Source organism: Haemaphysalis longicornis, unplaced genomic scaffold (genome assembly GCF_048455015.1).
Source record: "Haemaphysalis longicornis isolate Haplotype H1 unplaced genomic scaffold, Haemaphysalis longicornis Haplotype H1 scaffold_7, whole genome shotgun sequence".
Classification (NCBI taxonomy): domain Eukaryota; kingdom Metazoa; phylum Arthropoda; class Arachnida; order Ixodida; family Ixodidae; genus Haemaphysalis; species Haemaphysalis longicornis.
The window spans coordinates 147,985,094-148,000,339 of NW_027526422.1; the positions used below are offsets into that span (position 1 = coordinate 147,985,094).

General features: G+C 48.2%; 1 protein-coding gene across 8 annotated transcripts in view; it reads right to left on the reverse strand.

Annotated features, from left to right (window-relative positions):
• Window positions 1-9,840, reverse strand: part of Nf1 (neurofibromin 1) — a 74,164-nt gene extending 64,324 nt beyond the window's left edge. For all 8 annotated transcript variants that reach the window (XM_077679182.1, XM_077679181.1, XM_077679187.1 and 5 more), the window contains exons 1-2: window positions 9,578-9,840; window positions 1,247-1,390 (exon numbers count right to left, since the gene is read on the reverse strand). In XM_077679182.1, coding sequence (XP_077535308.1) covers window positions 1,247-1,390; window positions 9,578-9,658 — 225 coding nt within the window. In that variant the 5' untranslated portion in view covers window positions 9,659-9,840. The remainder of the gene's footprint in view (window positions 1-1,246; window positions 1,391-9,577) is intronic.
• Window positions 9,841-15,246: the final 5,406 nt, after the last annotated feature.

Below are 15,246 nucleotides of genomic sequence, written 5' to 3' on the forward strand. Positions count from 1 at the left end.
CTACCTTCAGCAGCAGGCAAAGGCAACTTCTTTTGAGAAGAAGGAACCTCGGCCTGCTACCTAGTTGCCAAGCAAGAATTAAACATGGGAGGAAGAGTAAAGCAACTGTGGCTCAAACGTTTGCCTCGGCATTCCTCCGCCCTCCACCCATCCCAACGTAATCCTTCCCAATCCTACCAACTCACTCACATATCTACCTAGCGAGTACGCTTTGATACATTGACTATGAGACGGAAGAAACAAAGAAGAAAAAGTAGTCCAGGATTGAAGGAAAGCCAGGGGAATTAAGTTTTGCTAGAAAAACAATCACTAAACATTGATTGATTGATTGATTGATTTATTGATTGATTGTGGGGTTTATGCGCCGACGCTACGAAGGCGATGAGGCGCGCCATAGTGGAGGTCTCCGGATTAATTTTGACCACCCGGGATCTTTAACGTGCGCCCAAATCACGAACACACGGGCGTTTTCGCATTTTGCCTTCATCAGAAAAGCGGCTGCTACAGCCGGGAGTTGAAACCGCATCCTTGTGCTGAGCAGCAGAACGCCTTAGCCACTGGGCCACCACAGCGGGGACTGAACAATGCGAAGCTCATTTAGGCAAAGCTGAGTTATTACGTATCTGCTCAAACCTCATGTCAATGGTTACAAGGTAGCTGTGTTTAAGCCCCCCAGACAGAACTAATGGTCAAATGTAACTAGAATTAGCCATAAAAACATTTTTGAGCATTGTTTTTTGCCAATTCAGGTCAACAGATACGACTTTACAGTGTTCAACTGTACTCTCATTTGAACTTTCGTTTAACAGAAACACCCCAACACTTAGTGCTCTTCAAGTGAGAACATCACAAAACCCCTTCACACTGATTCAGTTCGGCTGACAACCACAAACTGATGAGCCATTCCCGCCCAGTTGATGGTGGGATTCTTAACACCTAATCCAAAATTGCACAAAAATGCACTCTTTGATTTAGCCAGTCAAGAATAGTTCTGAGCAGTTGGCAGGCAATCCACGACAGCTGTCGCAACAGAAATTCTTTACCCAAAAAATAATAACACAGCTGCTGTGGAGCAGTCACAAGCAGTCCAAGATCGAGAAGGCCTAAAGTCTTTATGTGAACTGGGATATTAGAAAAATGTCGGAGTCCGTTTAAAGGGCCCTGTTTAGCACTGTCCCCACTGGGGAACATCCCTGACTGTGTCGCCACCGTCGTGCAGCAGAGCGGCCTCCCCACTCGAACTCACCACGTCGTTGACGGAGTGCAGGATTTTAGTGAGTCCCGAGATGACCAGGGAGAACTTGTACTTGCTGATGTTGATGAGGCACTCCTTGTTCTGCTCCACGTTGATGCGCGAGTGCGTCGTCTGGGGCCCACTCCGGCATGGCAGCTGCAAACCCGTCACAATCCCCAGGGTAAATAAGCCTCACGGCAACAGCGCAGCAACTTTGCTCTTTTTCAAGCACTACGACCCCAAAGTCAACCCTTATATGTTTTTACAAACACCCGAGGTGTCGTTATAAATTAGTGAAATGACTTACACCTAGCTACCGATGACATTGATACCACTACAGTGTCACTCAACAAAACTTTTTGCTGTAATACCAAATTGCACAAAGAAAAATTATTGAGTGAGCCAATGCACGCAATTTTTTAGATGCAATTGTAAGGCACTACCAGGCAAAAGAATTTTTATTCCAACCTCTGCGAGACACGGTTCTTGTGGAATCCTTACCACCTTTATCTTACAACCAGCACACCCCCAGCCCGGCTATGCCTTGCTAACAAAGTCTGTTAATGGCCACTTGATTCATCCGCTGAATTCCTTTACTAGTTAAGGCACACCGCATTAATCACCTAGCCATTGAAAACACATTCATGTAGGCAGGACTTGTGCTTCTGCAAAAATGACGCCACAAATGACTACTTTTATGGGAAGAAAGTGCCCAACCAATATATCTACACTGTTTACAAGACAGCAGCCAGTGCCGCACGAGCTAGCGTCGAAGCCACTGGCATGAACAGCACAGGCAATGATGATGATGATCATGTTCCTTTGCAAACGGAACATACCCAATCAGTGGTCAGGAAAAAAGATTGCACAGTCAATAACGTCTTGCTCTTTGTTCTTGGCCAAACCAATCAGTCCTGTCTCAGTGACGGCAATCATCACCTTCGCATCGACATTGGAGGGAGATTTTCACTTCAAAATATAAAATAAAAAACCTCGACAAAATTGTCACTTACAATTTCACGTAAAAAGCCTCGACAAAGTATGCGCACAGCAAGACCGGGGCCTTCAATGCAGAAAGGCTCCCAGTCCAATTACAAGCTCTTCCAGCAGTGCAGACGACCAGACCAACATGCATGCAAGCATGGCCAGGCAACATCACCAGGCAGGTTGTTTGACAACAGCTCTCTCTCTTTTTTTTTAAGTGCAGAGCACTTTAGGGGCTCGCCTTGTCATCGTAGCTCGCTCGCTGGACCCAAGTAGAGCCACGCGGCGTTCCATCGTAGCAGCTGTCGTCGCAGCGTAACCCAGAGGCTTCGAAAGACAAGCACTTTATATAGTCATAAGCGTTCGAAACTTGTGAACTGCTGGCGCTTGTCACACATCTCCCCGTTGTTTGGCGAAAAAAAAACTATAGGTACATTTGAGGCAAAATATATGTAACTAACCGGCAGCGCCCGCATTCATTTAGTCAGGAACGCTCCTTGGGTTGGTTTTTACGATAGCAGGCGAAAAAAAGTGGCAGTGCAACGCCGCCACATGCGGGAGGGAAAGCAAGCACAAATAAAATTCCCCCGCATTTCCCCGAGGGGGAGAATGTGAAAGTGCGAATGCACGGTTGTCGGCCCGCTTGCGGCGCTTGCGCTCGGCCCCCGCAGCCCACCGCCTCGCCGCCTTCTCTTCCATCTCTTCCATCGGGTTTGTAGTATCACGTGTACGCCACGCAGTTATCAAGCCGCTATAACGCCGCTGAGTCGCCAACGCACGCCGCTGACGACGTAGTTTGAATGCGTTAAAGATATAAGGCGCGTCTAACACTGATATCACAGTCGCGTCCGTGGCTTGGTCGGTAGCGCGTCGCGCTGCGGCCCGACAGTCCTCGGATCGAAACCTGGCGCCGGATGCTGTTTTTTCTTTAAAGAGCACTGCGGACGCCGCCGCCGCCGCCGCCGCCGGTGGATGGTTTGGGGTCGCTTATAAAGAGCATTCGCTCTTAAAAGAACAGAACTGCCACTGGCGTACTTTCAGGCAGGGGGCACGCGAGCACTGCGAAGGCGGGAAATTTTAATTGCATTGGGTGGTAGCAGTGAGCGGCTAACGGTGCCACAGCCCATTATGGCGAATCACTGCTCTGCACTTCCAACAGCGAGGTTGTCAACATTTGGTACAATACCGACATGATGGAAAAGAAAGCTGAACCTCCAAGCTGCTCCGTACAGCCAATGTTCCACAGGTGCATCCAACAAGGGTCCAGTGAGGACGGCATTGAGTGGTCACACCAACTACAGTGCCTGCTATTTAGCGCATAATTGTTCTATTAGCCACAGCGATGGTGGCTAACCGTTGCTCTCCGTTTCTGACAGGCTGAATATGCTGCAGCATTAGCAAGGGAATGACAGCAAAAGGGTCAGGGAACAAACGCTTGTAAGAACATATCCGTTTAAGGAATCCGTTTAAGGAGTAAAAGAAGAAATTCCGAGCTGCTTCAATTAGGTAAATATGACGGCAGCCAATGTTCCTCTCTATTAATACTGTCCTCGGCTTTCCTTTCAGCCTAGGTAGTCCAAGGATTGTAACAGGCAAGTGCGCTTTCCCACAGATCAGTGGCAAAGCCAACACAAAGGTGCAGGCCAAGTCGTAAAACCATAAGGGAGCCTGCATGCCGCCAGAAAGTCAGCTTCCATTCACACAGTGCCGCTTTCGAAAACTGACGACACCCGACCACTCCTAACCCAGCAATGGTACTGCGAATTGAACGGAATAGCAAGGCTATTCGCAACGTATCTGGGCCCAGCAATGGTACTGCGAATTGAACGGAATAGCAAGGCTATTCGCAACGTATCTGGGGTTCCAAATATTTCCACACCTCCACTTTTAATGGTTCACACTGCAGACACCCACAGGTGCATCCAACAAGGGTCCAGTGAGGACGGCATTGAGTGGTCACACCAACTACAGTGCCTGCTATTTAGCGCATAATTGTTCTATTAGCCACAGCGATGGTGGCTAACCGTTGCTCTCCGTTTCTGACAGGCTGAATATGCTGCAGCATTAGCAAGGGAATGACAGCAAAAGGGTCAGGGAACAAACGCTTGTAAGAACATATTAGTAGAAATTAAGATGAAGAAATGGCCGTGGTCAGGGCCATAGAGTTTCTTACAATATACACTAGAGAGGAATCTTGTGCTAGCGTCTATGCGGCTCACAACAAGGCCGTCTGTGTAGTCATGGACCGCCATTATATCATGTACTCGCCTTAGTTTCATCATTGGCTTGGATTGAAATGTTTTAGTGACCGCAAATGTAAACAAAGTGCCACAAAAACGTGAAGAATGGTGTGCAATTATGTAAGTGGAAAATAAAAACCGGCTGTTTTATAACAAAGGAAAAAGGAAGTAAAGCGCATTTTTTTCCGGAACGGTTGTGCCTGCTATTCTGCAGGGCAAGGATGTGGTTACGAAAAATGTTAGTATTTGTGGGGGGCACTCATTGGAGACTGATTTTATTAATTTTACGTTGAAGAGTTTGGAACGTTTTTTCAGCATTCTTATGAAAACGTTGCCTTCGTGGTGAACCGGTGCACAGACCGCCAGCTAGTTTAACAAGAAAAATGAAAACGTGGCGTTAAACAGTCGTGGACGATGACAAGATAGGACGCATACAAGCGCCCGTATTTGTTGTATCTTGTCTTCGTCGAAATACGTTTTGTTCCTTCTTTTCGTCGGCTACAAATTTTGCGGCGGCATATTACCCGCTCAGTCATACGTCCTTCGACTGCGGCATGAGCAGCGTCAGGTGCGATCACGCATTGCCTGCTGTTTCACTGAGCACGGCTACCACATAAACGGGAGGATTTCGTCTTCCTTGCAGCTCGTAAACGTGTTAATGCATAGTGAAGAAAGCAAATCCCAGAAACCACTTAAGAATCCAATTGTCATGCCAAGCCCAAGCCAAAAAGGGGGGTCTTCCCATGAACTCCCTCAATGACATGGCTTACGAGGCGCAGTTTCCCCTAGATAGTATACTTACTAAGAAACTCTATGGTCAGGGCATGCAATGCAAAGGCAAGATAACCGTTGGTCATTAAGGGCAACAGAGTGGATCCCTAGAGAAGGCAAGCGTGGTAGGGGGCGGCAGAAGGTTAGATGGGCAGATGAGATCAAGAGGTTCACGGGGATAAATTGGTCGCAGTTAGCACAGGACTGGGATAATTGGAAAACTGTGGGAGAGGCCTTTGCCCTGCAGTGGGTGTAGACAGGCTGATAATGATGAGGATGATGACTAATGGTGGTGGTGGTGGAGATGATAATGATGTTGACGACGATGACAATGATGACAACAGGAAAAGATGATAATCCTGTGGATGCAAAAGGGAGAGGAGGAATTGACTAGTACCGATGATACCGCCCCTGCAGCCCCCACTGCTCGGGCGTGTTTGGATACATCACAACACTGCTTGTGTGCACGAACGTATAGTGTAGAATAAGGCGTGAAGTGAGGGCACAGGCAAGTACTAGATGGCAAGAAAGAGGACGTAACGAAAACGCTGGAATGCTGAGAGTGCCGAACTACGCAAGGAGTGACAGGCAGCCAATGCCGCCGCTAAGCGAGCAAGTGCGATGATCACTATGACAGGAAGTAGGTCGGGGCTTTGAAAGCAATGTAAATGACTGACCAGTGAGAGAGGGAAAACGGGAAACGCGGTTGCCACGGCACGCGGATGCGGCTCGTAAACAGCGTGCGGGAAACGACAAAAGTTGTGGTCTCCGGAAGTTGGAGCAATGCGTGTGTTCTCAAACCAACAGTCAAGATTGCAAGGCGGAAGAATGCAGTGCCAACGCACTCATAAGGATCCATCGCCTGTGCCTTACATTAATTTTTTTTTCCAATCAACCGTAATTATCTTTAAAAAGCGGGCTGTAGTGCCCCGTAGGCGATTTTCAGTCAGCCTCCCCCAAAAACGGTGCTTGCTGAGCAGGGTAAATATCTTCAATGAAATAATTTACTAATCCACTAATTCTGCATATCCTTCCCGTGTACTGAACAATTTGATACCATCAATGCCCTGCCTTGCATGTGACATAGCCAAAATACCAGAGCGCATCACGGCACACGAGTGTTTCGTATCTCAGTGGAAGACAGAGCAAAGAAGAAATAAAAGCTTTGCCATCCCTTCCTAAGAACGTTGAGAGAAGCGCGAAAGCTTTCTGGAATGAAAACTGCATCAAGAGTGTGTCAAAACATTCACTAAAAGTGTGTTACCCCTCGGCTAAAAGTGCATCCAATCGATCGCCAAACCTTCGAACCCGAGCAAATGTTTTTGTGCAATAAGTAAACGCATCTACGAACAGTCTGAATATGTACCGATACATGGTTTATAAGATAAATATATACTATTGTGTTCTTTCTTCATGATCGATACAGTTATTGTGTTACCTAGAAGGCACAGTTTTTCGAGTAACTGTTTTTACACAATGGAAGCACAGTTTCACGCATGCGCCGTATGTCCAGAGATTTTATCAGAGCTTTTCAGTCGACCAATCGGCCTACGGGGAAACGCATTAGTGTTTTTGACAGGACGCCATCACTCCTACTAATACCCGTGCTACCCAAGCGTTTCAAAGGCCTTTGAGTTGAATGTCCTTTGACTCAAATGAAACCTTTGAGCTGTTACACAACGTTTTTCAAAGGCCTTTGGTTTAAATGCCATTTGAGTCAAAGGAGCACCGCCAACAACCTTTGAGGTTGTCAAAGGCCTTTGAAACGCAAATGGTCGTACTCTCGGATGCAGTTTCTGCATTCCGTCATTACAAAACAATTATTTGCGAGTAAAATTTGGTGTTTGAAGTGCGCTAACTTCATTATTTATCACTTGTTTTTGTTTTGTATTATTTGCTCTAGGATTACAAAGTAACTTGATACTCTCAACACTGGTGGTGTGAAAAAAGAAAAAAAAATACTGGGTGCTAGTGCATGTTTTGTGCACGCATATGGATCAATTGGTTTCAATTTGATCACTAATAATTGTTTTCTTTCCCATTTTAACGCTAAACAATTTTTGTAACGAACGAAACAGGGCAGCAGCGGCGACTCCAAAACATGGCGGGCGAACATGGAAGTTTTCAAGTGCTTTTGTGAATTGTGGTGTAGATTGGCGGAACTCCTTCCACTTTGAATTACATTTGAAAGTTCGAAGGCTACTAGACTCAAACGTCCTTTGAAACGGTCGTGTAGCACAGGTTTTGGTTCACCAAGACAAAGGCAAGAGGTGCTGATTGTTCTTTCTGGCTCTGATGTTGGCATCATATGTGGCAAGCAGCAAGCTTGCCCTCTCCTCTCGATTCATTGGTGGTGGTTCTCCCACCACTGGAAGATTTGTGCTGCGTGCGAGGGTAAATAGCGGCATTATGGAAATCCTAGACACTGCACATCTCCAGAACACCATCTGCCATGTTTTTAAATAAAAGCGCAAGTGAAGACAGAGCAGAGCTGCAGCAATTAGAACGCTCTGTTGATTCGACGGCACTATAAGCTTTCATTTAATGTGCCAGTATTTGTTTTACACGGCCGCACATAGCTTCACTATTCAAAAGACCTAGCTGTGTAATATAAAGTTGAAACGAGCCCAACGTTCTGAAGGTCGTCTTCCGCACCAATGGATATTTCCAACACTCCTATATAAGTGTCAATCAAGGATTTCGAAACCATAAACTCCCTTTTATTGTGCTCGCAACGTAGCACTTACATTGAGTGAAAGCCCACACACGCACTCGTCAATTCGGCGAAAGCGCTTCCCGTGGGCGCGACGGATGTCTCAAAGCTGCCCACAGCGCGCAGAGTAAAAGCAACGAAACAAAACCGCCATACCGAAGTACGAACGAACCGAACGCGCCCACTCAGCGCAACCCGCCGCAAAAACACGAGACGTATGTACGTTTTTTTTTTTTTATACTACTACAATTGCCCGCCGCGGACAGAGGTCTAGCCGTGATGCGGTCGACCGAGTCGCGTGACGCCGTCTGGCAGAGCCCGCACGCGACGGAAGTAGTGCCGCTCGCCAAGGTCGTCGCTGCTGCCAAAATCGCACCACGCGGTTCTTCTTTTTTATGAATGGCATACTACGCACCCCTGGCACACCCAATCGCAGGCGCGCCGCCAACACAATGCGACACAACGCCGCTCGTGAGGAAAGGTGGCGAGGATACGCGCTCGCTGGACATGAGTCCGCTTCCGACGAGCAGGAAATTGAAAGGTCTCTCCTTTATTGTCGCCGTTGCTTTATCGAGGTGTTCGAACGGTGTGCGGTCACTGCACACGACAGCGTCCGGTGGGGGTCGGAGATACGACGGGCGTCGGGAGATCGAACCGACCGGGCCCTGAATGAACTGCGAAAAGCCGCTGCGGCAGCTCCATTCATAGTGCGCTTCGCACGACAGGGACCGGTGCCAACCGGAAAACCACAACAATGCGTGCGAAGCGCGGCTGTACGAGGGGGCGACCCAAAATGGATGAGCCGTTCGTTTCTGGCAGCAGCGCTGCTATCCACGCTTCGTGGACGTACTACAAACCGCGGACGCAGTCGTGTTTGTCGCCGGTCGCTGCGGCCTACGCAACGCGCACCACAGCCGACCTATGTGGATTCTGGCAGCGTGTGATCCCGGGTTCTGCACGGCGTCCCGTTATATGAGCGCGCGCGGAGGAGTGCCGGTTTATCGATCGTACTGTCTCCGCGCCTCTCGGAGAGGAAGGAAAAAAAAAAAAAAAGCGCTACTGCGGAGTCTCGCGCGCTATGCTCGTCCGTCCGGTCTGCGCTTCCTCGGCACGCGACTGCCAGACGAGCACGCCGTTCGGCAGCAGACCGCGGTGACGGTGTCGGAGTCGTGTACTCGCGCCGTCACCGCGAGTCTGGCGGCACTGTTGTGACGCCGCGAAGGAGCGGGCCACGGGGCGAAAACCTGCTTTCGAGCGGCGCGAGTGTGGGCGTCCGAGTCGATCGACTTCCGCTCCTATGCGACACTATTTTCTTTTTCTTGCGCTGTCCGCTGAATGCACGACCAGCGCTCCTCCTGCGGCCGAGCCGAGACGCGCGGGGGAAACTCCCATATTAACGCTCGTATGTAAGAGGACACGCGAGCTCGGAGAGATGTTGGGAGGCCGGACGAAACGCGAAACGAAGCCCTTTCGAACTGCCTTCGCGAAACGGTCGGCATGACGCCGGCCGGCCGGCCGACCGAACAGAATCGGCGGCGGAGGTCGCCCCAAGAAAACACGGGCCGACGCCGCCACCAGCGCTGCGATGAGGGAAGCGGACCGAGCTTGGCACAACGGTTGAATCGGAACGCTCACCTGTTCTTCAAAGCGGGTAATCAACGATGCAACCCACTCGACGGGCTTGGTGGCCATGGTTACTTGAGCTTGCACGAACATCAACAGAGACCACCGAACATTTTGGACGCCATCTTTTTAATAGACGCGGACGAACTGCGCACGCGCCGCGCTGCGTGCGCTATTGGTGGAGCGCGCCAGGGCGTCGTCTGCTAGCTGACGCCGGCGCGCGATGCTGGCGCCGCCGCTGGTGAGCGCGCAGCATTTGACGCAGGGGCGTCGAAACTTGCTTAGCTTGGTTCGTCAGCTATGAAATTAATAAAGAAAATCTTGTGCTTTTCTCAGAGTTTGCTGCCCTGTCGGAAACGCGAACAACAAATATGTTTACATTGAGCTGCGTTCATCAGGCAAACTGATTAATGGGGTTTGGTTATACGACTTGCGCTAACAATTTGCACGCGCGCTTTTTTTTTTCGTTTTTTTTTTTTTCTCTCTTCGCTCGCCTCCTGCGTTCCCTCCTCACATCGTCCCTCCTCCAATACACGCTTCCAAAATAAACGTAACAATGAGGATCCAGAATCATCGTAAGAAATATGAGAAATTTTACATGCCGTTGGCTGCGCGCACGCATCACGCAGCCGTGCACATGAGAAGCCTTTCGCGGTTTCTAAGCTCAAAAAAGGAGTGAAAAGTGAGTGAGCGAACGCATTTAGAGGGTCAATGCTGTAGTTGTAAACCTTATATCAGGAAATGAGTTGCAAGTATACGGCGTCCAATAACAACATGAGCAGCCGAAACGCTGTCATGGATTTGTCGAAACAGCCTCCTTTGAGGGAAGGTTGGCGACCTGCAGCGCGCACACGTGTTTATTAAACAATGAAATCGCCTCGAATAAGACACAGACGTAAATTGTGCGCGCGTTGCGGGTTATTTTACATGTTTGGTGATGGACCAACTTCATGCGTCATTATCATAGGGTATGGGTCATTATCGTAGAGTATGACGCAAACCTGACTCCCATACGACTCCAAGAAAAAAAAAGATAAGTTCGCTCGTAGGCGCGTGTCACCGGTACTTCATTGCAATCCTCCCACGACCCACAATCACTCAGCGGTGATCAAGTGGACAGCAATGCTTTCTTATATGACTTTATTTTTCATTTTATTCTTTCAATTTTGTCTGCTACTTTACTTCGTTCCGATCTAATGATTTTTTTTCTTACTTCCCTCTTTCCCGGAGAGCAAAGGCCCCTCTCTCTCTCTCTCTCTCTCTCTCTCTCTCTCTCTCTCTCTCTCTCTCTCTCTCTCTCTCTCTCTCTCTCTCTCTCTCTCTCTCTCTCTCTCTCTCTCTCTCTAGCTCCGACGCAAGCCCGAAACGAAAAACATCGCACGTATGCGCGGTTGGAGTTCAGTGCCGCTAGGAGTCGGGCTCGTTGGTGGAACGTCGGCTGAAGGGTTGCGCTTTGGGCGAATACAGAAAGAGACACGAAAGAAGGAAACGCACACCTGTAGCGCAGTCTTTACTACACGTGTAAAGAGACGCTTTCTATTCATCGCTGATGGCGGCCGTCCCGTCGCCAACACGCACAGCAGGAAAGCCAGCTTTACAGAATGAATTTCACAAAGCGATAAGGATGATGATGATTATTGATGATAAGCGAAGGCACATCAAGCGCTGAAGAAGAAAACGCTTCCTGTGGGCGGAATCGAGCCTGAGTCCCTCGCGTTATGAAGCCGACGTCTATCCAATTGCGCCCTCCCCACACCATCGGAGCAGCTTCGCGTTTCCACCACCTTTCTCTTTAAGAAAAGCGCTCTGATTTTTTCGTATCCGTTTCTGTATTAGCCTCAAACGGTGAGCGTTTGTCCGTACACCTCTTGCTGGTATGCGCGGTATAATTTTGGGACTCGAACCCCAGAAACGAAAAATCCCGGGTTGTGACCTGTAAATGCTAACGCAGAAAAATAAAATGTTTAAATAGGCCGCGAAGGCGAAATGCAAGACTGAGTTATTAAAGGATGCTTTGTCCCGACAACAGTGGTGCCAATTTTATGGCAAACCTCAAACAAATCATCCAGATAATAAAGAAAACACGTGGAGCACTGGCGCCTCCAGACACTTTCCGGACACTTCTCTATGACGTCACGGGTGTCAGACAACGTGGTCCCGCGAGCAATATGGCCCCGGACAATGTGGTGCCGGATAATACGGTACCATATACCCAGACCTAAATTGTCCCAAGTCAATCCTTCGACCCCGTAAAAAGTATTCTATATCTGTAGCGATTACTATTTAGGTGAGTGGTGGAAATTGAATCTTGCGAATGTTTTAGCATCCTTCCTGAGGTTTCAAGGTGTTAAATGAAGCTGCAGCAAGATGGCAAGGCATCCATTATGGACATACTGCATGTTTTCGTGCGGGTGTATAGGCCCGTTGGTCACACGGTGCGTTTTGTCATGGGCCATTTGGTCACACAGTATCATTCGTCATAGGGTAGTTCGTCGCATAGGAAACTTCGTCATAGGGACGCGAAAACAATTTTCATTTTTCTTCCATGATTTTTTTTCTTTCAGAAAACAGATTTGGTCTTCAGTGAGATACAATGAGTTGCGATCCGACTTAACCGGTATTCGTCTACACTGTGCTGACATGTACCGGCATATGCGGTTGGTCTGTGCTGGCACTCGGTTACACTGTGCCGGAATGCAGCGTCTATTGATTAACGTTAGCACGTTAACGTTAGGAGCATGGCACCAGCTCTGTTGGTGGTTATTTACTCTAAGTAAAAACCAACAGCAAAGTCATGCAGAAAATGACCTCTTTTTTTTATAGCGCAGACATTTGTCACGCTAAAGAAAACTCAGGATTACTTCATACAAGCAAGAGAGAAATCAGACGACCCCAACAGGGGGGGAGGGGGGGGAGGGAGGGGGGCGGCAGGGGGATTAATCCTCACCCTCTTCCGGGACGTTTCATCAGGGACCTTAGTTTCATCGTGATATCAGCGCCTTCTTGTGCAATCTCACCTGCCTCGCTTCCCGTTTCCATCTCTTGCTGGATCTCCCTTTAGTGGCCCCAACACAAAAGCATAAACCATCAGGTTACCTTGCTACGAACGTCCTGACAAACCATCCTATCATGAATGTTCTTCTGTTAAGATCCGCCTATATTACCAACCGGCCTATATCACGAAACACAAAGTGCCGAACTTTGTGTACCCAGGCTACTGCAGCTAACATGAAAAAATAAAACAATTTCATTTATTTTACTCTCAAGGCCAAAGGCGTTACAGAAGGGGGTGAGTTGCACAACAGAGTGAACCAACGATGCAGCGATAAGTTTGCGTATAACAAATCTATGTGGTTATTATGGCCTTCAATGGCGGCGACTGGCCCGGGATGGTGGTTCCAGTAATATGGTGCGCAAGGAATTAAAGACCGAAAACAATAGTTCGACATGAAATGATTCCAACTTTATGTCGGTGGTCAATGCGCGGCAGAATTGATGAAGGTGCGGATATTAAGATGGTACGCAAGTAGGGATTGTGATAATATATTTCATGAAATAAACACAGACGAAAACACCGACGCGAATAATAATAATAATAATAATAATAATAATAAATACAAGGAAACATTCCATCAGTTACCAGCTAATCTGGCTGAGCTGATTAACCGCGATAATGTGCCCCAAAATGCCTTACACGATTCAAGCTGACTAGGGACCATTTCGTCCAGGTTTCCACTCAGGACCAAATTGTCCGGGATCATATCACGTCAGAGAATAACCTATGAGCCTACGTCTTAACGGTCACCGGGCAGATACTCGTAGCAAATCCTCCATAGCTGTAGCGCAGCATTTCAACCAACCAGGCCACAATTTTGATGACCTTAAGTTGTATATACTTCAGTCAAACTTTAAGTCTCCAATGGACAGAAAATACCGAGAATCCTATTTAATTTAATTTAACCTACCGGAATTAATGCGTCTAGGGGCAACTTGGAATCCCCGCGATATTCACCGGAAATACAGAATTAGGCACTGTCTTGCATGTACCTTATCCAAAGACTATGACCCTTCCTTCTGTTCTTTACTTGGTCAGCTAATTTCTTTTATTTTCATTCCTTAGCTTCGAGCTTAATATTCGCCCGCATCCCTCCAACCTTTGCTTTTGGAATTTTTTTCATTTATTTTATTTCTCTTTTTTTTTTACTCCGCTTTGTCTTGTGCCCCGTACGTCCCTCTAACTTTATCTTTTCGTTTTTGAGTTTCAGGACAGGCCTGTTCCAGGAATGTTGCCGTGGGTGACACGTGCCATTTTACTTGCCGGGTCATTGCTTTTTCTTTTGTGTGTGGGTTTGTGTGGTCTCTCTCCCGTTTTTTTTTTTTTTTTTTTCCTTGACCTAGTCATTCCCCCCCCCCCCCTGCAGCACATGCTGTGGGGTTGCTACCAATCACCACTAGCAGACGAGGACGACCCGCTACCACCGCGTGTGAAGCGCGCGGCGACCAGCGGAACTTACGAACACCAGAAGATGGCTGCGGAGCTCGCGCTTGCGGCCATCGAGCGCCAGCGGCCGAAATCGCTGCTACCCATTCCCCCACAGGGGGCTGGAGGGCGGCGACAGTAGGTGACCTAACGGTTCCACGCAGGCTCAATAAAGAAGTTGTATCCCTCTCTCTCTCTACCTTCTCTTTTGACCTGAGGCTTGTAGATAGTTTCTGATAAGGACCCCACTCTCTCCGCCTGGTCTGCTTCCGGCAGTTTTGAGAACCTTTCGGTATGCCCCGCGGCGGGTCAACAAACACCCTCTCCTTCTTTCTCTCCAAAAAGTCCCGGAATATCAACTCCCGGCATACTTCCCTGTGACCTACTTCGCGGCTCAAACTATACAACCTTCTTTCCCCCTCAATATCTCCACCGACATACTCCCAAACCAATCCACTTTCTCAATTTTACTTCCTTCTTTCCTTCTCTCCTCTGACCTGGGTACCTACCCCTATATAAAGCGCGCCAGCCAGGCGTGAGATTGCCCTGACGAAAGCAAGTCTTTTTGCTGAAACGTTGGCAACAATCGTGCTTTTACCTTGTTCGAAGTTTTTCTTCTCTTATATATATATATATATATATATATATATATATATATATATATATATATTCCGTTTGATCGTGTCACTTCAATGCTAACGTGCGTGCCCGTATTACCTCACCTCACTGTAGCGCGATATTTGAAAGTGTTCAATATTGCGTCTTCACGCGTGGTTAGAGTAAGCTAAGTTACAAAAAGCTGGAGCTTTCAAAATGAACAAAGGTTTATTTTGTTACACCGTGGTTTTGTCCTCGTGAAAGTTTAACCTTGATTAGAGCCGTTCGAGCAGGTGTTGCGTCCTCTCTTCTTTGTCTTCGCGGCATCCTTCCCATGATGGAACGTACTCCTTGTCCGCATGCACGGCAGTTATTTTTCCCAGAGGGCAGTGGCGTAGCCAGATTTTAAGAGCGAAGCTCTTAAGCAAATTGTAATTTTTCGTGTCCGCAGGTCAAAATACCGAGCCATTGCGCACGGGAGCGCGGGCCTCGCGGCGACCGCACGGCAGTTAACAAAACCAAGTAGCGCTCGTGCGTGCGTGCCTCGCGACGACAGTCGAGAGTCCCCTGCGCACGCTTGTCAAAGCAAGCATACACACTTAAG